We start from the raw sequence: 24,604 nt of genomic DNA, 5'->3' as shown, positions 1-24,604 counted from the left end.
TTGAGTTTATTCACCTGATTTTCTTCTCCAAAAACACGAAATCCCTAGATTTGCTATTTCGTTTCTTTCGACATGTGGAATTTGTCGTTCGCATCCTAACCATAGACATTCATAAGTCTATGATCGTAGCCGATTTCAAAATATTTTGATAATTTATTTCGACAATTTTTTTCATCGTTACTAAGTTATTTAAGAGAGGAAATTTGCTGAACGTTTTATACAAGCCTATTCGTAAAGAATAATCACATGATTCTATGAGAAGGACAAGTTTACGCGACTTAACCTCAAAGTGGTAATCACTTTTACTGGTACTAGTTTTGTACGCTACTGTTCATAATGTCTCGTGTTTGTGTTCATACAATTGCTGCAGAAAGTTTCAATTTATTGATGTTCTACGTTCTTAGATTTTAGATTTTACCATTTACAATTGAAACTGGTACCGAAAGTCCAGCAATTTATTGATAATAAATATCGTACGATGCCATTTACTGCTGATGCAGCTGCTCATCAAATACAGGTATTCGTTATTCAAGCTGTTTTACAAGTCTTTCATTGTGAAAGAATTAGCATGGAATAATATTTGGTTATTGCTTAGGATCGATTGAAAGATATTTACCAGTTGGTGCACAAGATAGAGGATGCCCGTAATCGTTCGGAGCACAATTTGGGTAACATCGCTAAGGTCCATGAAAAAGTAGCACCCGAGGACAAGGTTTCTCCTTATTTTCAACAGAAACTAAAAAACCTTTATAGTACCGCCGTGTCGGACACTCAACAAGAAGAAGAATTATTACGCAAAGCGCTTACAAAGATTAATGAAATACGAGCTATAAGAAATGAACGTCGGATACAGGTAAATTATAAGATAGACGGAATTTCAAATAAAGATTTAAACACGACCTTATTCTAGGCCAGAAATGCCGGGAACAAAGAGACCATCAGACGTGGTGCTCTGATGAAAATGTTATTAATTACTGCTCAAACGCTTCCTCTATACGTTGGGAAAACACCGGAAGCCAAGGCACCTCCCTTATGCGGTGCGGTTCCAGCTGAACCAACTTATATAGCAAAGGTTTCTTCATACAATGTCGATGACAAAAAAATGTATCGATACAACTTTACAAAATTATATTCTTGGTCAATTGTAGATGGGAGATATGGTAGCGGCATTAGTGAAGGTTTCAGATGAGGAAGAAAATTGGATCCTAGCTGAGGTTGTTCACTTCAATCCAATCACGAACAAATACGAAGTCGATGATATTGACGAGGAGCAGAAAGATAGGCATGTCCTTTCTCGCCGTCGTGTTGTTCCTCTTCCTCTAATGAGAGCCAATCCAGAAACGGATGGCCATGCACTGTTCCCTAAAGGATCAATAGGTAATCTTAACAATACTAAAGCATTCTATCCTATTTCTTAATCCTATCTTAATAAATCCGAAGGCCCATGAATTCATGTTGTAGATTTATAATTCAAATTGTTTATGAAGTTTTTACTAACTCGTCCTCTTAATTCGGTCTTTCCAGTAATGGCACTCTACCCTCAAACAACATGCTTTTATAAAGCTGTCGTAAACCAATTACCAACGACTGCAACTGAAGAGTACGAAGTATTATTCGAGGATGCGACTTATGCCGATGGGTATTCCCCTCCTTTAAACGTTGCTCAGCGTTACGTGATTTCCATTAAAGAAAGTAAGCGAAGCAAAAATTAATCGCCCATATTTCCAAGATTCTATCGAAAGCACGTAGCCCTCTGAAAGTATTTTTCTAAGTAACAGATTTAGGACACGAGTTGGTAGAACGTCGAGAATTTCTCAAATAATTTATTGTATCATAGGTATTATATATAAACTTAAAGTGTGTGTGTGTTATCATAGTTACTGTACAAATATAATGAATTCAGGTTTTACGACAATACACGATGTTAAACCACGGGAGATCCAAGCGAGTAAGCCCTCGTATCCGCAACAATTTTATCGATAATTCTTTATTTATTATTTATTTAACCATCCGCTCCTTTGCCTGCGATAAGAGTAAACCTTATGGCACCGTTACGGAAATGTGCTGCACGTGGAATATAATCGTTCCAATCGTTACTACGCATTCCCACTCGCGTTCGCTCAAACACTCGTAGCCTTTTTATACTACAGTACAATTAATCGAGTAATCAACTAATCAGTTAACTAGTAATTTAATCGGTGAATTCGTTTGATTCTTACAATTTCCTTATCACCCGTTAAACGAGCAATTCCTAATGCCCATCAGCGCTGTCCTCTAGTTAATTCCCTCCTAAATGCAACAAAACTGTACAGGGTACTGGACTCTTATCCCCTCGACTCTCAATCCTCATTTTCTCCCTCCGTCCTTTACTCTCGAAAGAAATTCAAACTGAACGATTACAAATTGTTAAAACGCGTGCAATCCACACCGCAGAGACAGCAGGGTTGGGTATTCGAGTTGACAACGAATTATGTACAATGCGCAACTGTTCAATTCCTTAATCGTTAGCATTAATTTCCAACTACCTCACAAAGAGAACAATGGCTGTACAAAAAATATATGTATGTTGATTTAATTTAGCTGGCTATTTAGCATTCGATTGGAGATAATTCGTATTCTCTCGACCTAAGGTACATTACATCAGCACTGATCTGTTTACATTTGGAAAACATACACCGTACTATGCATTTCTGTCCCGATATGATTTAAGAGGATCAACTGTTATTCAAAGCACTGAAAATAATACAAGAATCACCCCTAACTGCGAAGTAATACTGAACATAACCTCTACGCATGGAGATATTGCAGTTGAGAAGCGTTCGCTGACTTAAAAATGTCACGTTTTTCCTTTTCTCTCCTCTTTTATTAACGAGGAGCTGCTTCGTAACTCTTATTTCATGATTATTAATCATAATGCAGCCTACATTATGCATCGTTGCAGATCTACCCAACCCTGCCGGGTGCAACAATAGCGACATAACAAACGTAAGGTTAAATAAAATGCTGCTTACTTGGTTGATATGTAAAATCTAGACGAAACGATATGTGCGGCGTGTCCGATACTGCAATTGAATTCCACTGTTTACAACTAATTACATGCCCGCAAAGCGCATTTCACGACACCTCGAGGCCATTCGCGAATAATCTCGAACACGCAACGATTACGAATCTCGCAATAGAAAATAAACTTCCGAGTGATCGTTCCCCGAAAAGTCGATCAATCACGTATCGAGCTATCGAATTCTCGTTTAAAGAAAAACTGAGAAACCCATTAACCCGTTAAGTAGCGCGATAAGATATGGCGCCGAAATACGAAATTCCCGCTGCTCGCTGATTGGCTGTTCCCGCCGTCACGTGGTCAAACATAGCCGCGAACCTTCAAATTTACTCTCTTAGTTAATAGAAACGGAACGTCAAAGGATGCATTTCCTCAGAAACATGACATCGAATTAGACTTGAGGATGAAAATATAAAGTAGTAAAGTTTCTCGCGCTCGCTTAACGGGTTAACACTCGTCCTCACTCGTAGGAATCGTTAGTGTTAATCGGATAATTGCTCCCATTAGCGGATTCTCAGCATCCCTCGCCTGGCCGATCAAGAAAATCCGAAAGCCAGGTTCTCGGACGAGGTTATGTGAAAAACGGTCTTTCCATCTTATCACGTACTTAACGCGAAAAATCACACCGCCTGGTCGAAGGAACGTTTCGTTTTGTATTCATCTCCGCCTCCCACGTCCTACCTCTCGATCGAAAAAGAAGAGAGAGAAAAGAATCCCAAAGAAAGGTGGAATTAAACCTCCCGTTAGTTTCCTCGCAATTTAACTTCATGTAAATATAGAAATCGCCCATTCAGTCTCGAATGTGTCCGTCGAATCCGACACTAGTGTCGGTAGTAGGATCGGCCGAGCTCGTGGAAAGACAGAGTGTTATCTTTATCTCTCTCTCTCTCTCTTTCTCTTTCTCTTTACACCCATTGAAGGACAATCGCAACGATCCTGTACATCGTACCTAACCTGTACGGCCGTATCGAAGCACGAATTCGCCGGGCGAGACACGCCGAGTTTCGCCGAGCTCGAGTTTTCACTTTTCGCAAATTCACATTTCACAATTTCACATTTCGAATTTGGCGCCCCCTTCGATTCAACCATCGTACGAATTCGGGCGAAACTCGTAGCGGCCTTGCGCGACGGTCTGTCGTATTTAGAGTTTTAAATACATAGAATGCGTCGAAGCTGCTACATATTGTTTCTCACGATGTACACATTTATATGTGGTTACGAATGTGGCTTGCCTTTGGAAGGTTCCTCTGGAATGTCCATTAGGTGTAATTATTAGCTAGCGTTTACGATTAAAAATAAGTTCAGTCATTTACATGTACTGCAGACTCTTCCGAAAGGGTTACGCATGTCTCGGTATAAGAATGTCCCCGATTTCTCGATCCCCGCGTTATTTTTCCGTCTACTCCGCTAGGTTAGGGTCCGTTCACAACGCGCGTTGCGAACGGGCCTTAACCCTCCGCTTCGTTTCCCCGCTATCTACGCGATCACCGGTGACTTTTCAGGAATCCCCTAGGAGTCCTTGGCGACTCTCCCTGCACTTTTGTGTCCTCGGTTGCACCCGAGGCGGAGATTTCCCATTTCCCGAGTGCGATTAGGTAGTTCGATATGAAATTGCGGGTTTTTAATCCACAAGGAGATGATAAAAGTCCGGAACTCCATATCGAACCCAGGGGGAATCCCACCTCGGGCTTAGTTTAGTATAATTAAATCAGTCTGTGTAACATTAATGTATACACGCCCATCACCTGTAATTAGGTCGAGCTTACGATTACCTTACGAGAGAGAATATTGTGCCACGTCGATTTGTGCATAAGATCACCGGTGACATGTAACGCGTCCCACTAATCTCGGTACATTGTACCCGATGTCGTGACAAAAATTCTCACATCTCACATTTAGCGTTAAAAAAAAAAAAACATCCTTTATCTGCAGATGGCCAAAAGACGTCTATTAACGCTAAAATTGTAGCACGAGTCCGAGCCAAAATGCGTTTCTCGTTCATATCGAAGCGAACTTGTTAAGGTACTCGGCGCCTTCGCGCCTAATCAGTGATTTGGTGCGAAACTCTGCCGAGTCCCGTGATTCCTTTCCCGAAGCGCACGAGAACGAGTACTTAATCGCTAACGTCGTTCCCGTCATTCCCCATTAAACGTAACGAGCGCAAATTCCACGTAATTATCCGCAAGGGATGTGTACACGGTCTCGCCGGAATACATATCTAAAATATATCCTATTAAATATAGATCTCGGAACGAAACGAATGATCCACCGCGTTGTCTGCAAAGTTCCCACCCGAAAGCCTTTCAACACGCGGAATTGGGCACTCTATTGTACATTGATATACCCAATTATTATCGGCGCGCCCCGCGATATCGGGGAGATTATCCGCGAATCCTGGAAATCCCATCCCGTAGGAACATCGAGTTACATTCTCCGATATCGGGAAGGGCGCGCATTGATATGCACAATCTACAGCAATGTACAACGGCTAGATATTAATATCGAATGTCGCGGCCTCGCCCTACAATTAGGTTCAATTGTCTACCGATCAAGAGACGGCCAAGGAGCGCATAATTACAAAGAGTCGTTCTCGATATACATTAACATTAGAGTCCCAAGGTCTTTGGTCGAGATTATTTGGTACGTTTGCGCCCGTTCGGAAGGTCGTACAGAGGCGCGAGGAGCCACTACGAGAGTCCATGGCTTGCGGGATTCTTTGCAGGGAAACAAACATCAACAACAATGATTCCTCAAGTATTAACAACATTAACAACATCAGCGCTCATAACTTATAGTTCTCCGTTATCTTTACCGTCGCGATATATCGGTATAGTGTGTGTTTTCTCGCGGTACTTCCGTCAACGTCGACGACCCTCCCGCTCTTATAATCCCTTTGAAAAAGTCTCACACGATCCAGGAGTTACAATTAATATATTCTACTGGCAGACATTTCGTCCAATCGATTTCCGAACGCGCCCATACTTTTTCTTAGTTTTCTCTCCCTCGTTATCAAGGCGTTATCGCGCTTGACTTTATTTTATCCCCTACTTTGCTAGACGAGTTGCGATACTCCGAGGACGCGCGTTATGGAAAGTTGCAAAATTCGGACCAAATAGTTCCTTATAAAATGATATATAGTAGACTCGCGACTATTCTAGCTCGTGTGATGTCAAGTTCATCTCGAGTGCACGCGACAAATAAACGACAAAACATTTTACGGAACGTCCCTCCGTATAATATACGTAATTCCGTGGTCATGGGCGCAACTTTTCCATATCGTGCATCCCGCGGCGAAACCACATCCCGATGAGAAAATGCCTCTTCGTGCAGCGCAATGCGCTCAAATTTCACCAGAGCTTCCTTTAAGGTTGTGCGAAAGTGGCGTCAGATCCCGTTTGACACTTTCCTCCCAACTGGGTGTACCGAATCGTGTCAAACTTTTTAACGTGAACGCAAAGATTACAAGGGAGGTCTCGACCCTCGTGAGATTTTCAATTTCTTTAAAATTCGTTTATAAATATTTTCTAACTTTATAAACCACGAAACTTCAAGGGCGTCAGGACCTTCCTTACAGCCTGCATGTCCAGATTGTGAAGTCTGTAAAGTCGGTGCACCGAATTCGGTGATAAAAGTGTCATTTACCGCTTCCACAAGCCCTTGACACTTGGTTTAAATAATTACAAAACTCCGAGACACGCCATGCTAAAATGTTAATCGACGCTCGCCTTTAACACCGAGAGCCGTCGTCACCGCCGCGACGCTCTTATCTCTTCCATTTACAATACGCACCTCTACAAGTATTAATAATCTACAACCATCGACCGACCAAAACTTCTGCGCATTACATTGCAAAGCCATTGTGCGTGTGGTTCGCGTATTACGATTAACGTCGACATAAATAAACATCTCTACGGCCACGTGTACGCCTCGAAACGTCATTACAAAATGATAAACCGGAGAAAAAGGCGCAAAAAAGGAAATAATTAGCCAAACGCGAGACAAGACCCAAGTGACGAGTCGATTGTCGCTCGTGTATCGCGAACGTACAAACAACGTGAAACCAATTGAAAGTACATGTACCGTAGTCAATACATTAACATCGGTAAATCGGCATACCTCTTTCTCGTGTCCTAAACTCGAGTCGTACAAATTCATCGAAAGATACGAGAGACACGATGCGCGTGTGAGTGTGTATATATATATATATATATAATATATATAATGTATATATAATATATATAATCATGTCATATCATTAACCGGCCTCGCGCGTTCTGTATTTACAAATTACAGTATCGTTATAGTAACTTCCATTGAGTAGCGTTACGTCGACGACGCGTATTCTTTTTTCTTTTTATCCTGTGTACTGCGAGAAGCATCATTTTTTTTTCCCTTTGTTTCGTTTTGTTAACATATTCACACAAACGCGCCGGTAATATCCGCCGAATCAATGCCGACATCCCTAACTAGTTGTCTTTCATTTTGACGAAAAGGAAGCCTCGCCCCGGTTATTAATTCGTCAAATCCGAAGCTGTACGACCGCGGATCTTGCGGATTTTACCCAAAATTGGGCTCGATCTCAGATATAAGACCTACTATATCCTTATAGTTGTACACCGTGCAAATATTTTGGTATAAAATGTCTGGCCTACGTTCCCCGAAAGCGAAGCGAGCCCTCGGACACGTCTCGGAGAAAATAATCTAAACCTAAATCGATCCGACGACGTCTTCGAAGACTCGGATTATGGTTCCGGTACAATTTAATACAAGACGGCGGCAGTCAATCGGAAACGCCTAAATTCGTCCCTTGATTTTCGGAGGGAAACGCATTGACAAAAATACTAGGAAGCGCAAAGTATCGGGTAATCTCTAGACATCGTTAATTCATCAGCTCGCGTTTTCGATACTCCGAGCTTAAATAAATCTCGGACTCGGGACAATTCATACTAACGCGGCTCTATTTTGAGAATATAATTGTAAATGAATATCGGAAGGGTTTGCGCAAATCTGCATCGGTACTAATTTATAAAATAAGCGTTCCCAATTGCGGCCGCCATCTTGTGCATAAGATCTCGAAGGATTAGCGGTACAAGAAACCTACGGAGACTCGAAATGTCCAGTAATAGAAGAGGAATAACGATTAGTCTATGAATTCCCGCGAATAATATACAAGTACGCAGAGTTTACGTATACGTTTATGCTTTCATGACGTGGACGCGCGTAGTAGGCGTGTCAAAATTCGGGGCCTCATCTCGAGTCGCCCTCCTATAAACACAGCAACATAGGACGCAGTTTCTTTCTTTCCGATTTCTCATCCATCCGGATTCAGAGAGACATCGAGTCCACGTGCCCAACGAAACTTTTCCACGTTTTCCGGGTTTTGGATTCGCGTCGCGCTCGAGATAAATCATTCGCGCGTCATGACGAACGCGTTGCGACAAGACATACGAAACGTCGACTCTTCGCCATCCGTACAAATATCCGTCTATAAATCAGTTTAACCAACGCAGAGGAACTTTTTCTTCGATTCGATTCTTCCGGAGGGCTTTTACGGAATGCGGTAATTCTCGTTATTTAATTTTTTCCTTGTCGCCAATAAAGAAAATTAAAAAACAAAAGAAATAAGCAAGTAGGTACGGTATAGCTCCCGCGTTTCCCGCGTCTCTCGAGAATGGCGCGCGCGTCGATACGCGGGAACGTCGAACCGGACGAAATTATTGTCACCGCAGAAGTCTATAGCTGTTGTACTGGCTCTCAAAAATCTAACGCTCGTCCCCAGACCATTTGGCATCCGTCGGAGCCCTCCAAGTCGGATTTGCGTACTACATTTCGGTATCTATACGAAGGATTCGAAGAACACTCGGATCGTCGCGGTACAATGTCACTTAGGCGTAACCGGTAATCGTCACCGCACTCGATTAGCGTTCCCTTACCACGCGGAGAGTATAAATACCCTCGGAACGAACGAGAGTGCAGGTACCCTTAGAAACGATAGTTAAAGCTCGCACTCGACTGATAGTTATGACACATTTGCGCACGGATAGTATAGTAAATAGCTGGGATATTCGACTAGACGTGATGGGGTTGGAGATGAGGCAATCTACTCGAGGAGCTCGATCAAGACTTCATGCTGTTCGACTCGTCGGATCGCCTTTCAGTCCCCACCGCCAAGAGATTTGAGAACTCCATTTCTAACACCTGCCTTGCCTAAAATCAAACTCTTCGATATGGATCTGCCTGACTACGCAGTCACTTCGAGCCATGATTTGGGCTACGCAGAAGGAATCGATGCTGCACCGAATGGATTCCAAGAGACCGTACCTTTATAATTAACTAACATTAGATACAATTCACTAACCTGTGTATTCTGCATTGGGATTTGTAGAGCAAGTGCTAAGCTGTTAGCATCGAAGCTCTCATCCAGGGCTATAAGGGCTCCGTGGACTCCAGACTCCAACAGATTGTTCCCGTACTCCTTCGGAGAGAGTGATATTTTAATGGAAATGTAGAGAGAAGGGTTTTAGTTTAATCGATGAGAATTAGCAGTACCTTTAACCCGATCGACTGTACCCATCTAATCACGCGATCGTTACTCCACACGAGAATGTCAACGTTTGCAGTCTCTGCTATTCGTCGCCTCTCCTCTAATTGTTGCCTATCGTAGTTTAGCCTTTTCAAGCACGAGATACCGTATTGTAAGCTCGTTCTGAAAAAGATTATCCTCCATAAGATGTGTATTCCTACGAAGATTAATTACAAGGTTCACGTGAGTAAAATACGCACCTATGAAAACTATCGACCATTTTGAGTTGCCCTCGAAGATCCTTCTTATTTAGATGGTCCAGCATTCTGGCATCTACAAGGCACTCCATAAAAGTGGACCGATACTGAGGTAGACCCAGACTGAGCAGCCACACGTTTCCAATCCATTCATGGTTCATGTCACCGAAAGCCAGGGTGGTCCGGGAGGTCTTTGGTGCGGAGGGGCTAGTCAGCGAAGCCATCTCCTGGATTGCCAATCTCAGTTTCAACCGATGCAGTGGATTGCTAGGAAATAATGCCACGATGTAATGTCAAGGTACGAATTTTAACAATTTCTTTAGAAAATTTACAATTTATACGAATTTCCACGCGCAAAACTCCACCGAGTTTCTTAATGAGAATAGCTATTTACCTGATTCCAATCTCTCGTTGTATCTCGGTATCACTGAGAGCACTCATGATGGCTCCGCTCTTGACATTGGCCCTACATGCTGCTACGTACCACGCAGGCATTCCCACCCAGAGCTCCAACCAGGCGACTATCGTCGGTCCATTCCACAATGCAAAAGGTGTGCCTGCTTTCATTGCTTCTGCTAACAGCTCGTGCCTTGACGAGTCCAACATACTGCATCAAAAAATAAAATTGACCAGAGCGAAGCAGAAACCTCTAAGTGTCTCTAATGACTTGCACCTCCGAGACCTAAATTTCTATGCTTCGAAGGTGAATACATGTTTCTTGGATAAATAATTACCTTTTCTTTTTTCTTCGATCAAAGTCACTCTTCCCACCAAGGGTTCCAGCGAGGGACACATTGTCACCGTAGTCTGGATCAGCTGGTGTGCTTACTCCGACCATGCCTGGCATGTCTCCTGAGAGACCGCTGTCTTTCCCCTTGATCTACCAACAGAAGTAAGATGTTTCAGTTCAACCCTTTCATCGGTAATAACGTTCGTTTGTTACCTTTACCTTTTCCTTTTTGCTAAAAAATCGACCGAGGCTGCTCTTGAGGCCCTTCTTCTTTTGGGCTGCAGCGACTGCAGCCGCAGTTGCAGGACTCATACTCGATTGCATGTGCAGATGGGAGCTGGAGAGCTGTCCGATGGGCAGCCCGACGCCGGAATAATTGTTCTTGTGCAAACTGTCCTGGCTGCTGTGGCGTGAGGACAATGGGGAAGGAGGAGTCCCAGAATTGAGTGCCCCGTTGTTATGTTGCCCATGCCTGCTGCATGGAGCGCTAATCTAGTTTCTAGTTCTACTCTAACGACGGCTCGCTACTACTAAAGCCTGATACTACGAATTTTTCTTTGACATTCTCCGTCATTTACTCCATTTACAATGGAGGCCGTTAGAGTCAAATAATTTAGAGCTTAATTTAAGGCGACATTAAATGTCCCAAGTGTCGAGAACATCGCACGCGAAAGCTGTTGAATATTTCTACGAGATATTAATTACCATGCAGTACAGTACTTCCACGATTAAATCTCCTTTATGCGAAGTCGAATTTCTTCATGATTTTCATCTAATGTACACAACACTAAACAGCATTGCAACTTTTTTATGCATCTTTGATCGACACCGTAGAAGCATACACCCTGAAGCTGCCGATAGCTTTTTTGTTTAAGACTCGAGAACTTACAGAAACTGAGAGGCTGGCAGCGAAGACTAACTTTAATTAACAATTACAATTTACAGGAAGCTGGCTGTCGCAGCACCACCATATAAATTAAGTCTTACAAGCAGCAAATGTCTAGAAGTATTCCGGAATTAAGCGATACACATGAATTCAGAAGTCAATGAAATGACAAACGACTTCGATGAACAAATGGGAGGGGGTATCGATACTTCTGATAATTACAATTCCCTGTTCCAGGGACATCCAAAGAAAATTAAATACGTTACGGGAAGACAGCAGGTTTCTTCTGTAACTTTTCGGTTTGATAAAAGCCATGTATGAATTGACTAACTGCGGGTTCAAAAAGGAAATCATAGAGAGAGAAAAATAGAAGGAACATTTATTCTAGTGGTGGAGCAGCAATGAGAATATTATTTACAAATGCTCGTCACTGGTAAGAGACTTAGCTGGACATCATAGTCGAATGTTTCCTTGAGAAAATCAAAAAGTTACAGATACTTTTTGGAGGAAGAGAGAAGAGAAAAAAAAACGTATGAATAATATACATACTCATCGTAACACGCTAGACACAGTAACCTGAAAATACAACTGATTACTGCTTATGAGACTGTTGATGTGGCTTTCAACCTCAAAACGGTAGACAGAAATGACATAAGTGAACTTTCAGTACTCCTCAATTGACTCTTCGGTACCTTTGAAATCCTTCGCATAAGAACCCTGTCTGTGCGGAAACTTGTAGAAACTCATGCACCTCTCTCGGACCCATAAGTTCCCTCGTCTGTTTGAGACAACGATGTCTGTCGTGTACAGGGCAGTACGGAAGCTGCAAGGAGCTAGTATCGATTGCTTCCAGGGATCTATACTTATCGGTCTCTTCGTCCGTGCCACTGTGTCCAAAGGCAGAGACCATTAGCATATGGTCTATCGTATCGTCATACATACTTGCTTCCGAAAGAGACATTAAAAGAAAACAAAGAAGAAGTTAGGAATAATGTCACAATTAATTGGTTCCTTAGGGTCAATATTATTTCGACAGTACACTTAAAATAAAACAAAAAAAAAGAAAAGAAAAGACCGAAACACCCTGAATACTTTCAATATCCCATTACCATCGGTATCGATATGACTCTGCCAAATGCTGTCCGATTCGCAGTCATATACACTGCTCTGACAGGAGGTACACAGTGGCACGTCGCAGGTATTACATGCAGTATTATAATTAGTTTTAAACCTTTGTGCGGAGAAGTCACAGCTAGGAAGTCCACTTTGTCCAGTACGTCTGGTAGCACGAATAATAGAGAATGATAACGATGCACGAAACAAATATTTCATGCTAGCTGAATATTATAGCTAATAATTTTGCAAAGGAACCTTCTCACATACTTGAAATATCAATAGAAAAATTTTCTTTCGCTTCAAATTCATCCTAAACACTTGCCCAAATATTGTATCATACCTTCTCAATTCTTCTTGGCTGTGTGCTAAAGCTTGGACGACTCGTTCCAGTCTGAGTGATCTCGCAGTCAAGGGTGAGGCTGCGTCACTCCCACTGCCTGCTCCGACAGTACTGTCTCTTTCGCTCACCGAGTGCAACTCTTCACCGGACAGCTGCAACTGCCATAGGCAGAAGGTTTTACTCATCGCCTGTCTTTGCATAGGCGTTAAAAAAATAATTCTGGATTGGTAACTAACCTGGCTCGCAGGAAGAGACTCCGACAACTGGCCAGGACTAGCTAACGAGGCAGCGTACTGATGGAGGTGTGCAGGGGACATCGAGGCCGGTGCCTAAAAATTGACAGCCACTGTTCACTGCATTACTTGCCAAAGCCAAAGCACACTCACCGTATGGTATTTGTGCAGGTAATCTCTGTTAGGACTATGGTGAGACTTTGGCGTGGAACGTCCACTGAGAGGAGGAGATGCCCGTTCCAAGCTTCGGCCTCTGGCTAACAAATTCATGTGTTCTAAGCTGCCGACTCTGGACTCCAGCTCTTCTGCTCTAGCCTCCGTGCTCTGCTTCTCCTCCTTTTAAACATAGAATTTTTTTTTAAAATAAAGTATAAGAGAAATCCACATATTCATACGTATTTATAATCTAGCAACCTGAATCAGTCTGATTTCTGTATTAATAGCGTCCAATTGTTCCTGCAACATCAGAGCTAGAGTCTGAGCATCTGTGTGACCCGTTGGACTTATGACATCAGCAGCGGAGCTGAAGATGCTCTCATTGTCTCCATCTCCTTCGGCATCGCTGGATACATCGAAAGCTTGTTGAACATTCGCGAGAACATGCGCTTGCTGCAACTTTTCCCACTCTTGTTCAGCCAAGGTGCGCGCCACATAGTTCTGAAAAACGATCAGAACCAATTGTAAATATTTCACTGGTATAAAAAAAAAATGATTTCTTTCTAATTATCGACACAATTTGTTAACATAAAATCAATATACCTTCGCGCTATCATCTTCCATCGGCCTTTTGGCTGCTCTCCTGGGTAACGAGTGCGTATCGAAACTGCTGTAGCTTGCACTCCTGGAGAAGGTTCCTGGGTCAACAGCATTCGGCGACAAACTTCTGGTCAAGGCATCCGTTTGTTGGATGTTAAACGCGATCTCTTGTTGCAACATTTGCCTCTTCACGTTGTCGATCTCCAGTCGAGCCTTCCCCAGCTCCTTCACGATCTCCGCCTTCTCGTTCTGCAGGTCCTCCGCGATTTTCCTTGTTTTCTCCAGTTCCTGGGTAAGTGCATTCTTTTCCTCCAGAGCGTGCATCCTCTCCTTGAGATGCACTTGCAACCTTTCGTTCGATTCTGGGAAAAGTGCGATTGCAAATAAATCACTTGGCTTCCGCGTTCAAATGGTGTACACATTAGATCTCGTTCTCGGTGGCATAGTGTTATACAAATTAATCGAACTGGTTGTAATTATTTCCAGGCGTTTTAGAAGAAATTTAAGAGTTACCAGACAAAAGTTTATCGACAGTGGTGCTGAGACGAGTGTTGTGCTCCTCGTTCATCTTCAGCCGTTGGGTCAATCGCATCACTTCTGCGTTCTTTTCGTCCAACTGAGTCTCCAATCTTTGGATTCTATCCTCCGCACTACCATGCCTCTCCTGAGCCTGCTTATTAAATCAAACCGTCGGTGAATTAAACCAAGACACAACTTGTTAATCAATGAATCGGTTGAAAATGTCGATCGGCAACAATGATCACGATTCCTTGGGATAAGAAAGAAAAAAAAATTCTACAACTTTCCGGGAAGACTATCTAGTTCGGATAAAAAAATTATGCATTCACTTTTCAAGTACACATTCGGAGGCCACAAGTGAAAAACAGATCAAGCTATACTTGAACATGTTTTAAAGATACGCGAAAAGTTCGGTACTTCGATTCGATAAATATTTATTTCTCAATTCAGGAAACTTATCATGGCTCCATGTTTGGCATGATAAAAGTACGCTCCGCCGTTTGGAAGAGTCTATAATTTTTCTTGAGATTCTTGTCATGATAACGAGGGCGTAAAGAGTTATCGTTTTCTCCGTGCTCCTTAAATTTGATGACAACGATTAAAGGGACACGCAACCTCGTCTGTTTTTTCCTTGTTATCTCGCTTCTATATTAAAATTATTAAAGATACCCATGGGGACTAACTAGATATCGAGAAGTTGAAGGCAGAACCATCGAGCAGAGAGCAACGAAGGCAGAAAATAAATGAAACTGTTGGAGATACACTGTATGTCGTAATTTCTATGCAAGATAGGCGAGCATGGGGTGATTAGTAACTTGTCGAAATCTCTGGGTAATGACTCCCGTTTGTGGTGGAAACGTGATGGTTGTGGCATTATGTCGGAGAGTAATTGGATCTTGTAAGGATGTAGCACTTACAACTGTCGAGAGCAGTACTGAGAGGGAGAGAGAGATAGAGAGTTTGGCCTGAGAGTAAGTTATGCATATTAATAAAGAGAGGCAAACAGAGAAGGGTAAACCGACAGAGATAACTGGCGATGCAGTGAAATGATTTCGCCTGCGTACCTGGTTGGGCCTCCTCACCTGGGTCAGAGCCTCCATCCTCTGCTTCAACTGTTCCTCCATTTCCGGTAACTTTGCATATTGCGCTAGTTTCTGTTCGGCCAGCTCCAGTTTTTCCTGGATGGCCGCAATCTTCTCTTCTTGCAGCTGCGGCATTGTACAACCGATTTAGTGGGATTACTCGAGATATATCTCATGAGAAATTCCTAACTTAGCTTAAAATTAGACCAGGTCGTGAAATGGATCCCAAGGCGAGTTTAAAAGAGAGTAAAAAGGTATTGAAAATATCTGCCTTTTGAAATCAATTTCACCCACCGACTCCATTGAAACGTATAATTCTATATTTTTTTTCCTCTTATCCATGAATTTTTTTATCTGTTAAAAAAAATATATATATTAAACAGGCATCGTAGATCACCTTGAGTTGAGCCTCTTTGTGCTGCAACTCCTGTTCGAGTTTTTCGTTAAGATCGTGCAAACTGGTGGATTCTCTCTGAGCGTTGAGGTATCGTTTCTCGAGAGTCGATATCCTCTGTTCCTGGTCTTCTTTTTGCGCGGCATTCTCACGCAAATCCCTTTGCAGATTGACATTCGTCTCCTGGGTCTTAAGAAGGTCTTTCTGAGCCTTGGATAAGGTTTCCTCCAGCTCTGAAACGCGCCCACTAAGCTCGGCGACACGACGTTGCCACGAGCTGAGCTCCGAACTCTGGAAAACGAATGGAATGAAATTCACTAAAAAAATTCCCCATCACCGATGCCCAATATTTCAAAACTCCCGGATTTTTCCGATAACCGTACACTACCGTACAACCGTCTAAAACAGGAACAAGTCCTGCATTTTATACGGCGAAATTACCAAATCGACAATTCCGTACATACAAGCCGTCGACCTAGCAACGAATAAATTAACATCGAGCCTAAGGTTTAATGGCTTCTTTTTTTCATTACCCTTCTGCCGAATTTTTATCCTAACAATTTCATGGGTTTACCCCCGAACAATAAAATTTCCCGTTTTCTACAATTCAAGACGTCACTTTTTTGCAATAACAATCACACCGTTAATTCCTGACATTTCAATATGAGAGAAGCTAGGTACATGGTGTACAAGAAGATTCTTGTAAATGCCTGGAACGATATTCTGATATCTCATAGCTGTACAAGAAACTATATACGAAGAATATAACTCTGTTCGGTGTATAATGTTGTCTTCAATTTGTACAGTTATTTAAAAGAATGTGTGGCAAGGCACAGTACAAAGGATAGCGAACTAGGATCAATGTTCAGCCTTAGACACAAATCATGCCAGTCATATAATAATATACAATGAACATGAAGTCTCATTCCATACATGCCACTATACCGAAGGTGCCATACAATGATAACAGCACTTTAATAGTTAAACGGTTTCTTCTCTAGTATCTCGTTTACATAAATTTGCATGTTAAATCCCTCTCCTTTACAATTTCTCGGACATGTACGGTATAACATCTTGAACAGTACAATACAGGAATGCCGAAACAGTATAAAGATCTAAGCATGGCAAAAGCGTGTTAAACATAAACCTCCGAAAGCGACGTTTCCTCAGCTCTCGTAATTATTACTCAACGAAGAGAGATTAAAGAGCGACGTTTTACCTTAAGTCGTTGGTCCTCTGGCGAAATAGCAAAAACGCATTAAAATAAATCTCTCTCTAAAACTTGAACATCTCTAAAAGTCGTGCTTCGAGACCGCCCCGAAAATGTCCTCTGCTCGAGTCTCTACCTTCTAAGGTGTCTATCGGAATACCCTCGCCGCATTTTTCTTTCTTTTTTTTCTCCATACACATTTTCTCTCATTTCGTTACAGAAACGAGGAGCTGGCGTTACTGCAATTTCATACCTGCTTGTCGAGAGTAGCTTGTAAGTCAATTACTCGAACGTCAGAGTCCTGATCGGTAGGATCTAGGCTGCCATTGCTCAGTCTGTTCCCCACCTCGGGCTGCTTCTCGGTACCTAGCTTAATCGGGTGCTGTTGCTTTTGTTGCTGCTGTTGTGGCTGTTGCTGGTTCGCCGCCTGCTCGGTCTGATTCTGCCCGATCACAACACTACATTCAGAATGCCTCGTTCGGTCCGGCAGGCTTGCATCTCGCTCGCGCTTATCAAACACTACATTAACACGACTACTGAATCTATCAGCTGACTACCGTGCATTGCGAACATAATCCCGGATGCCCTCCTAAACGGATGCAACGAGCGACGCCGGATTCCCCGGTATATCGGGGCCATTTAAATCGTACCGTGAATATATTCCCGAGATAACGCGAGTCCCGAATTATCGGCCAATATGCGCCAGACTGTTCGGAAATTCCCGTCCGAAGAATCGGCCCCAAAGGGAAAAAGAAATCGTAACTGGACTCGGAGTTGTTGAAGTAGTTAAGTTACCTCCAGGATAATCCGAACGAGCCGCTAAATTTTTCCCGAAAATTGGAATAATTTCCCCTATCGAGCCCGCTCCTTGCATCCACCGAAACGCATCCGGGGCACAATCATTCGTTACGATGCACTCGTTTCCCTCATTCATTGATGAAGTGGCACTAGATGGGACAGAACGACATGATCAATGCCCGGCGAAACCGACGTGATGACCTTCCACACAGATCCGCGAGCCGCGCATTTCATAGGACGGCATTTCCTAGGACGACACCAACAGAGACCCAGAATTTCTCGCGGGATTTATCGCCGAGGGAAATGAAACTGCTATCACAGATCGAGAGGGGGGGATATACATGGAATACATACGTACAATATACGTATACATAGGTTAATGTGTATATAGATAGATAAATAATGCTCTACCTAGTGATCCTACAATGAGGCTAAAAACATGGGCATGCAAGATGATAACAAAGTCTCGCATTAACACTTCCAAACTCATCCCTTCCCTTGACGGCGATCTAAATGTATAAATTCGGCAGTACATAAACATATATACCCGATGGCGATGGACGAAAAAATGGCGTGTGAATGGACATGAGTGCCTTGTATGTGAGTGACCTCGTTAAAAGGAAAAATGTCCACACATCCGGAGGGGAAAAGGAAAAAAAAACAAAAAAGGTACCTTGCTCTGCTGTTGGGCGTCATCAGCCTGCCCGTTTTCTTTGGGCCTGTCCTCGATGACTTTGGCGGGGTGTCCGCCTACTTTATACTGCTGGAGCTGCAATCAGACTTCCTTTAGATCGGGCATGATCAAAGGATTTCGAGAGGCTGGGCCTCCTCGTAATCAGCCCGACACAGATTTGACTTGGGTCTCCATCGAATGACTGAAAGATTAAGAGGTTGACCGAGGTCAGTTATTCCAGACCTTACCTCGTCTTTGGTGTGTGCCAGTTCCTCCTCCAAGCTGGTGTTCCTTTCTAGGGCTAGTCGTAATCTCTCCCGGACCTGCACGAAAATGTCACACGATCAGCGTCGATAGAGATACCTCCTCCCGTCACAATTAACTCGGCTCTAAGACTAGAAATAGATCTCACAGCAGAATAAATCCGGCCTGTCACCTTTAAGGTGGGGCGAAAGTGGCGCCACAGATCTCGTACGTGAGACTTATCTCTGAACTGTTTGAACTCTATTTTACCGGGAACACTTTCATTGTATCGGTACAATTAAATGTTTCCCCGTGTGTAGGCGGGGTGTTAATAGTACCTTCTCGTCCAGAGCCTTGTGGTGCTCGAAGAGGCTCTTTAAGGCTTTGAGTACTTCGACCTCGGACGAGACCCCGGATTGCGCCGCAGCCTGCCTCTTGACCACGGTCATCCTGAGGGACCTCTCGTGCCTCGCAACCAGACATTCGAGGTGCTCCAGCAGAAGCTGTCGAGGGTTCAAAGTCGGGCATTAGTCATACAAATATCTAATAATAGTACACGCATACATCACGACCTAAGTAGCCGCCAGCTGATCGAGCTTTTGCGGGTATATTTTTATGCGGCGGTACTCTCGGTACGGCCTTGCCAGAAAAAAAAAGAAAAAAAAAATATGTATCGCCGACTCTCCTTGCCGTTGTATAAACCAGGAAAAGCGTCGTGATCGAAACGGCAACGCTCGATCGACAAATGTTACTTCGATATGTATATAAATATGACGGCTTTCATAACGCCTTAATTGGTCTTCCCTGATCACACATTTACATAGCCCAGGACATGCGTCGTTCCCACCGCTCACGTCTAGGAAGTGATTCGTTCTTTTTCTTTCCTTTTTTAATTCCACCGTATTACGCATCGCCGTGTAATTTAATCCGACACGGAGATGCACATAATGCAACCGATGGTACCCGTTACTCTTTCCGATCACGAGAGGCTGATTCCACGGTGGGGCTCTAGATTGCATACTGATGATGTAACAGCGCATGTCCTTTCTACCGGTCTTTTCTTAGGCGGCTCTCGGGAAGTCGACATGGGTGTGGGCCATTGCGAGACTCCGGTATCGCTTTTCAATGGTACACCTGAAAGAAATCGAACTTCTGTCCCATCCGAGAGAAGCCTCCGGCGTCATACCCGCGTCACTCGGGTTCAGGTCCTGGACAGCTACTCTTGGGAACATGCAAAACAGACGGTACAAAGCAGTCTCCCGACTTCTCCACATAGGATGACCCAATCGTAATACCTTAAGTCGCTGGGAAACAACTTGCGGTTAGTTTCAGTTATTTGGGGGTCGATAATTAAGAAATTTACCCGGGTATTGTTGCGCTCAGCCTTCAGCTCGGAGATCTCTTCCTCCCTCTCGAGGATGCTCTCCCTCGCGGCGGTCAGCTCCTTCGTCAGCTGTGAGAACTCCTGCAACAGGGAAAGAGAAAATTTGCATAAGTAACCGGGATTTTCATTCCCCCCCCAGTAATGAACAATTGTAAGACCAGGACTCACATTGCTCTTAACGATAACGATTGCGCCAAGATATCGATCATTAACAAAATAATAATCGCTTTGATATCGCCTTAAGGCGTGCCCTTAATCCATTTTTACGTTTCCCTCTCAAAGGAATCATCACGAATTAGTCTAACCGTGTCGAGCATAAAATCTGGGGAACAGCGGGGATATCTCGGATGCACGTCGGAGGAACGTCCATCCGAACCAGTCCCGGTGGTTTACGACGATGACGGAGTCGCCAAGGAATTAGCTAGGTTCACGGCGAGTGCACACCAATCCCTGGAAACAGGTGTGTCTATACTCACGAGCAAGGTAGACGAGGACAACGCAACATCTCTCTCTTTTCCCTTTTTCTTTCACATTTTTTTTTTCCTCTATCCCTTTATTTATTTCCCTGGTTACTCCTGTTCGTTCCCCTTCGTCCGAGTTTGGCCATTCGATAGTAGCTCGGATCGTAGTGGAAAAGGCGGCCAGGAGTAGGAGAGAGGTGCCGAGGTTCATTCATGGAGAGGTAGTAGTGAGTGGGTGGGTTTATTGATCGACGCGTATTGCGTACACCGTACGTTGCACCGGGTCTTGGTCGCCCTGCTAATTTTACCGATTTTCCTCCTCATAAACAGGACATACTCGAGTCTAGACTCCTTTTCGATCTGCAACTCCGACCTCTAGGCTGAGAGAAAAAAAACCCTTCTTTGATTCGATGAAAATGATTTCATCGAGCAATAATCATTTCGGCCGAATAATAGGGTTTTGGTAGAGAGAAAAAAAAATGAAGAAACATCCTAACTACCCCTAAACAAATATTTGTTTTTCATTCAGAGAAATGATAATTAATGATAATCCAGTAATAAATATTCCAGCAATAAAAAAGAGATTCATCGAACCTAAGAAATATCGCTCTGAACGGTACCAAAGGAACATTTTGTTCATTAAAAGGAATTCCACTGAAATAAATTGTCATAATTCCAAAGAAACTTTGCATGTAATTCATTCGAGCTTGTTACAGTGTAATAATAATTTTTTTAATCGATAAGATATTCCTTAGGTACTATTAGAATATTTCTTTGGTTCGATGATTATTTCTTTCTCGGTGCGCGTCCTTCTCCCCCGATCTTCGGATTCGATATTTTTTGGCCGAGCTCGCCTTACTCGGCCAACCAAGGGGAGGCTAAAACTGGGTGAGAGAATAGGGAGAATTGACGTAACGATTCGGTTTCATGCATGTGCCCTTCGCACTCCAGTTGCCGCCGACGAATCGTGTATGTACCGCCCCGTGTATTGGGCATGTATACCCTGTACGTACACACACGGTGGGTACACCACACAGGGTTGCGTCACACCACGTACTCGGATATCTATCAATACCCGTGTGCAATCGATCGCTCGGTCAATGGCAATAGATTCTGTCACTTCGATACGCTCCCCATTTACGGCCGTAACTGCGTTTCGCTCGTCTAATTGCGCGTAATTCGTGGGACGCGCCGTAACATTATTACGCGCTCGGGTAATACAATTATCACGTATATCGTACTCGCAATAAATAAATGAAAAAATAAAAATAAACAAAAAAGTATGAAATAGAGAAAAAACGCGTGACGCGCCGTAATATTATTACGCGCTCTGGTAATATAATTGTCGCGTATATCGTACACGCTTTAGATAAAAATCACCTCAAGGTGATATGAAAGGGACGTCCGAAGGGTAAATCGTGATAAGTGAAACTTTTCCCCAAACAGGGTGTATCGAAGGTTTTCATACTTTACCCTCCCCCCTGATAACGAGTTATCACCTGTTCGTGATCGGCGATTCGCGTCCTGTATTTTTATCAACGCACGTGATTTGCGATTAAGGACTCCCGTGGATTGACACTCCCTGTGATATTTACAACCCTGTTCTGCTCTTTACTGTTCGCGTGGGGGATCCTTTTGTCGAGGTAAACACAATGCCCGAGTGAAATATCGCGGGACTGCGAATGAGTTTACCGTCAGCCGTTGACTGGTCAGCGGTGTAATTAAAATGTAAATTACAGACCGGAGGGAAAAAAAAAAAAATCGCCATATCCGAGGAGATCATTTTTTGCCCAGATCCAAGGAAACGGAAGTCGGAGCGCTGGCTCGATGCGGAAAATTTTGCAACTATCTGGAGCGGAAGACTTTTCTTTGGAACGTGAACTTTCGGATTTAATAAACCGCAACGCGATCAGTCAGCGAAAGGATTTTTGTCGATGATTTAAAAAATGTAACTGCCTGTATCAATTGCAGTTATTTCATTGAAGCGTAAAGGCCACTTGTTGAAGGTTTACTCCAGTTTATTTTCAGATGATATATCAATTTCGTTACTTCTGTATCACCTAAAGACATGCCATGCTTAAGTAATTTCTAGGCTTTCCTTTGGAAGGAATAAATTGTTCAATTTGTCAGAGCGTGTCGTTTTGTCACAGGGTTCACGTTCCTGTCAAATGAGCGTGGGAGTGCACACCTTGCGGTGCAATTAACTTAACGAGCCTTGTCGGAAGGCATAATTGCAGTGAATTAAAGAGCAACAATTTACCTGAGGAATGTTGGCGTTGATCTGACGATTGAGAGCATCCCGCTCCTTCTCCAGCTCCTGGAGGCGGGATTCGGCTTCCTGCAGTCGTTCCTGGCTCTCCCGCAAAGAGTCCATCAACTTGTCTCTTTCGTCCAGCATCGACACCATCAGCTGCTCGAAGTTCCCGTCCTCCGCCGAGAACTGCGAGCTCCGCTGACTGATGCTGTCCTCCGAAATGGTAGGCATCACGTCGCACATCATATTCCACATTTTCCCCTCGAATTTCTTCGAGCCAAGTTGACGTTAATACTTAGATTCCGCCGGCCCAATGTCCACGAAATTATAAGCAGTGGAAGCAGATCTTGCCTTTCCACCGAATTCACTATTCCCCAAATTCTTCTATTTCTTCTCCAACATAACCAACTTCCTCAGGCCAGGAATAAGCACAGATTTCCCATCCAAAGTTGTACAATTTATCGACCAGAGACTCAGTTCCGATTCCACTCGTCACGGTTCATATAAAGGTCCTTATCCGACAAAGATCGAGTGATCTCGTCGGCACTATGACCAACCGCTAATGACATTCCCGGCATGATCAGAATTATGCGTTCACAGTCGATCTCATTTCCCAGGGCTCATCCACCATTCTTAAGTTAGTGAATAATTCTTGCTTTACAACCAATGATTACGATTAAAGAACCGATTATTCTTACTCCAGCTCAAATCCACAAAGCATGGACAAACATCGCACTGCAATTTCTTGGTCAACTACCGATGAATGAGCCTTGACGGTCCATCGATCTCTCCGAACGTGGACCTCATCTAGCTCCGATAACTCACATTACCCTATCGCCACAAATGACATAACCTGACACAAATTGCATGGCCTGCATCCCGTTTTTTTTCTTCATTCGTGGAGTCCTTGGTGTGGCAGAATTCTGTGCACAGCGGTGTGCAGGGAATTTTCTGCAGCCTCGCCTTCGGTTCGTCGGCCTTTTACTTACTCAGGAAATCACTGGCGTCGTTCTGTCCCCGTAGAAGATGCGGTGACGAGATAATGCGACGAAGCGATGACGGGATGATGCGATGATGCGATGACTGGGGCTGGGTCCTCTCCCTCGGCGAATATTTCCGGTACCTGTGCAGTCTGTACTAGACTCGGGCGCGCCGCGCTGCACTTCTCGGAAGCCGAGGCGACGGGCGCGGCGACGCAAAGTCGACGGTCGGTGGGCATCCGCCAACCGGGTCGAGCCGATGAAACAGTCCGAGCGCCGAGCGCCGCTCCTCAGACTCATGCGTTCTCCCCAGCACTCGGCGATCACGCTCCTCTCACTGGCCACCCGATACACCTAACCGCACCTAACCACGGGCGCAACGATCGGCATCTCGATGGCATAATCAAGGAAGAGCCGACACTTGACACACCTACGGTCCCTACCGCCCACTCTCCTCTCTCTCACGCTACACCATTTCCGATACTGACGGCCATCTTGGACGTCGCCGAAGGGGCCACCGAAGACGCCCGAGCGCTCCCGAGCCCGCCCGAGCAGCCCGCCAATTGGAAACGAACTTCGCGAATTTTTTAAAGGGTGCGTTCCGAAATGTTTAAGGATTCCCAGAACATGATTTCAGGTTCTTGACTACTTTTCATACCTTCTCAGGTAAACATTTCTGGAATGGATGCTTTTAGAATAAGGATCCC

At 43.9% G+C, this 24,604-nt stretch overlaps 2 protein-coding genes across 6 annotated transcripts; one reads left to right on the top strand and one right to left on the bottom strand.

Annotated features, from left to right (window-relative positions):
* Positions 1-112: 112 nt before the first annotated feature.
* On the top strand, positions 113-1,937 carry LOC105697629 (SAGA-associated factor 29). Of its 3 annotated transcripts, none has more exons than XM_012421123.1 (6): positions 113-292; positions 405-517; positions 596-853; positions 911-1,072; positions 1,149-1,377; positions 1,525-1,937. In XM_012421123.1, exons 2-6 carry the CDS (start codon positions 479-481, stop codon positions 1,710-1,712), a joined length of 876 nt encoding a protein of 291 aa, XP_012276546.1. In that variant the 5' UTR covers positions 113-292; positions 405-478; the 3' UTR covers positions 1,713-1,937. The 3 variants fall into 3 exon arrangements, with proteins under 3 accessions (XP_012276546.1, XP_012276540.1, XP_012276554.1); XM_012421117.1 differs by having other exon boundaries at positions 113-308; positions 1,525-1,712; XM_012421131.1 differs by having other exon boundaries at positions 113-319; positions 1,525-1,712.
* LOC105697615 (liprin-alpha-1) lies at positions 1,809-24,441 on the bottom strand. 3 transcript variants are annotated; one of them, XM_012421104.2, is made up of 22 exons: positions 22,924-24,441; positions 20,182-20,283; positions 19,157-19,321; positions 18,824-18,898; positions 18,576-18,671; positions 17,358-17,546; positions 15,898-16,185; positions 15,483-15,626; positions 14,413-14,569; positions 13,903-14,261; positions 13,558-13,800; positions 13,297-13,479; positions 13,147-13,239; positions 12,911-13,068; positions 12,686-12,733; positions 10,788-11,043; positions 10,573-10,718; positions 10,233-10,445; positions 9,842-10,105; positions 9,608-9,764; positions 9,417-9,533; positions 1,809-9,265 (listed from the first exon to the last, which is right to left on the bottom strand). In XM_012421104.2, the coding sequence occupies exons 1-22, from the start codon at positions 23,170-23,172 to the stop codon at positions 9,176-9,178; spliced, it is 3,792 nt and encodes a 1,263-aa protein (XP_012276527.1). In that variant the 5' UTR covers positions 23,173-24,441; the 3' UTR covers positions 1,809-9,175. The 3 variants fall into 3 exon arrangements, with proteins under 3 accessions (XP_012276527.1, XP_023289197.1, XP_012276517.1); XM_023433429.1 differs by having other exon boundaries at positions 15,501-15,626; XM_012421094.1 differs by having other exon boundaries at positions 10,788-11,040; positions 14,413-14,572; positions 22,924-23,172.
* Between the last annotated feature and the right edge of the window lie 163 nt (positions 24,442-24,604).

The sequence above is a fragment of the Orussus abietinus genome, unplaced genomic scaffold (genome assembly GCF_000612105.2).
Source record: "Orussus abietinus isolate OABI.00-Male unplaced genomic scaffold, Oabi_2.0 scaffold13, whole genome shotgun sequence".
NCBI classification, from domain to species: domain Eukaryota; kingdom Metazoa; phylum Arthropoda; class Insecta; order Hymenoptera; family Orussidae; genus Orussus; species Orussus abietinus.
Note: the sequence above shows the minus strand (reverse complement) of the source record. Positions and strands in the feature narration are given on the sequence as shown.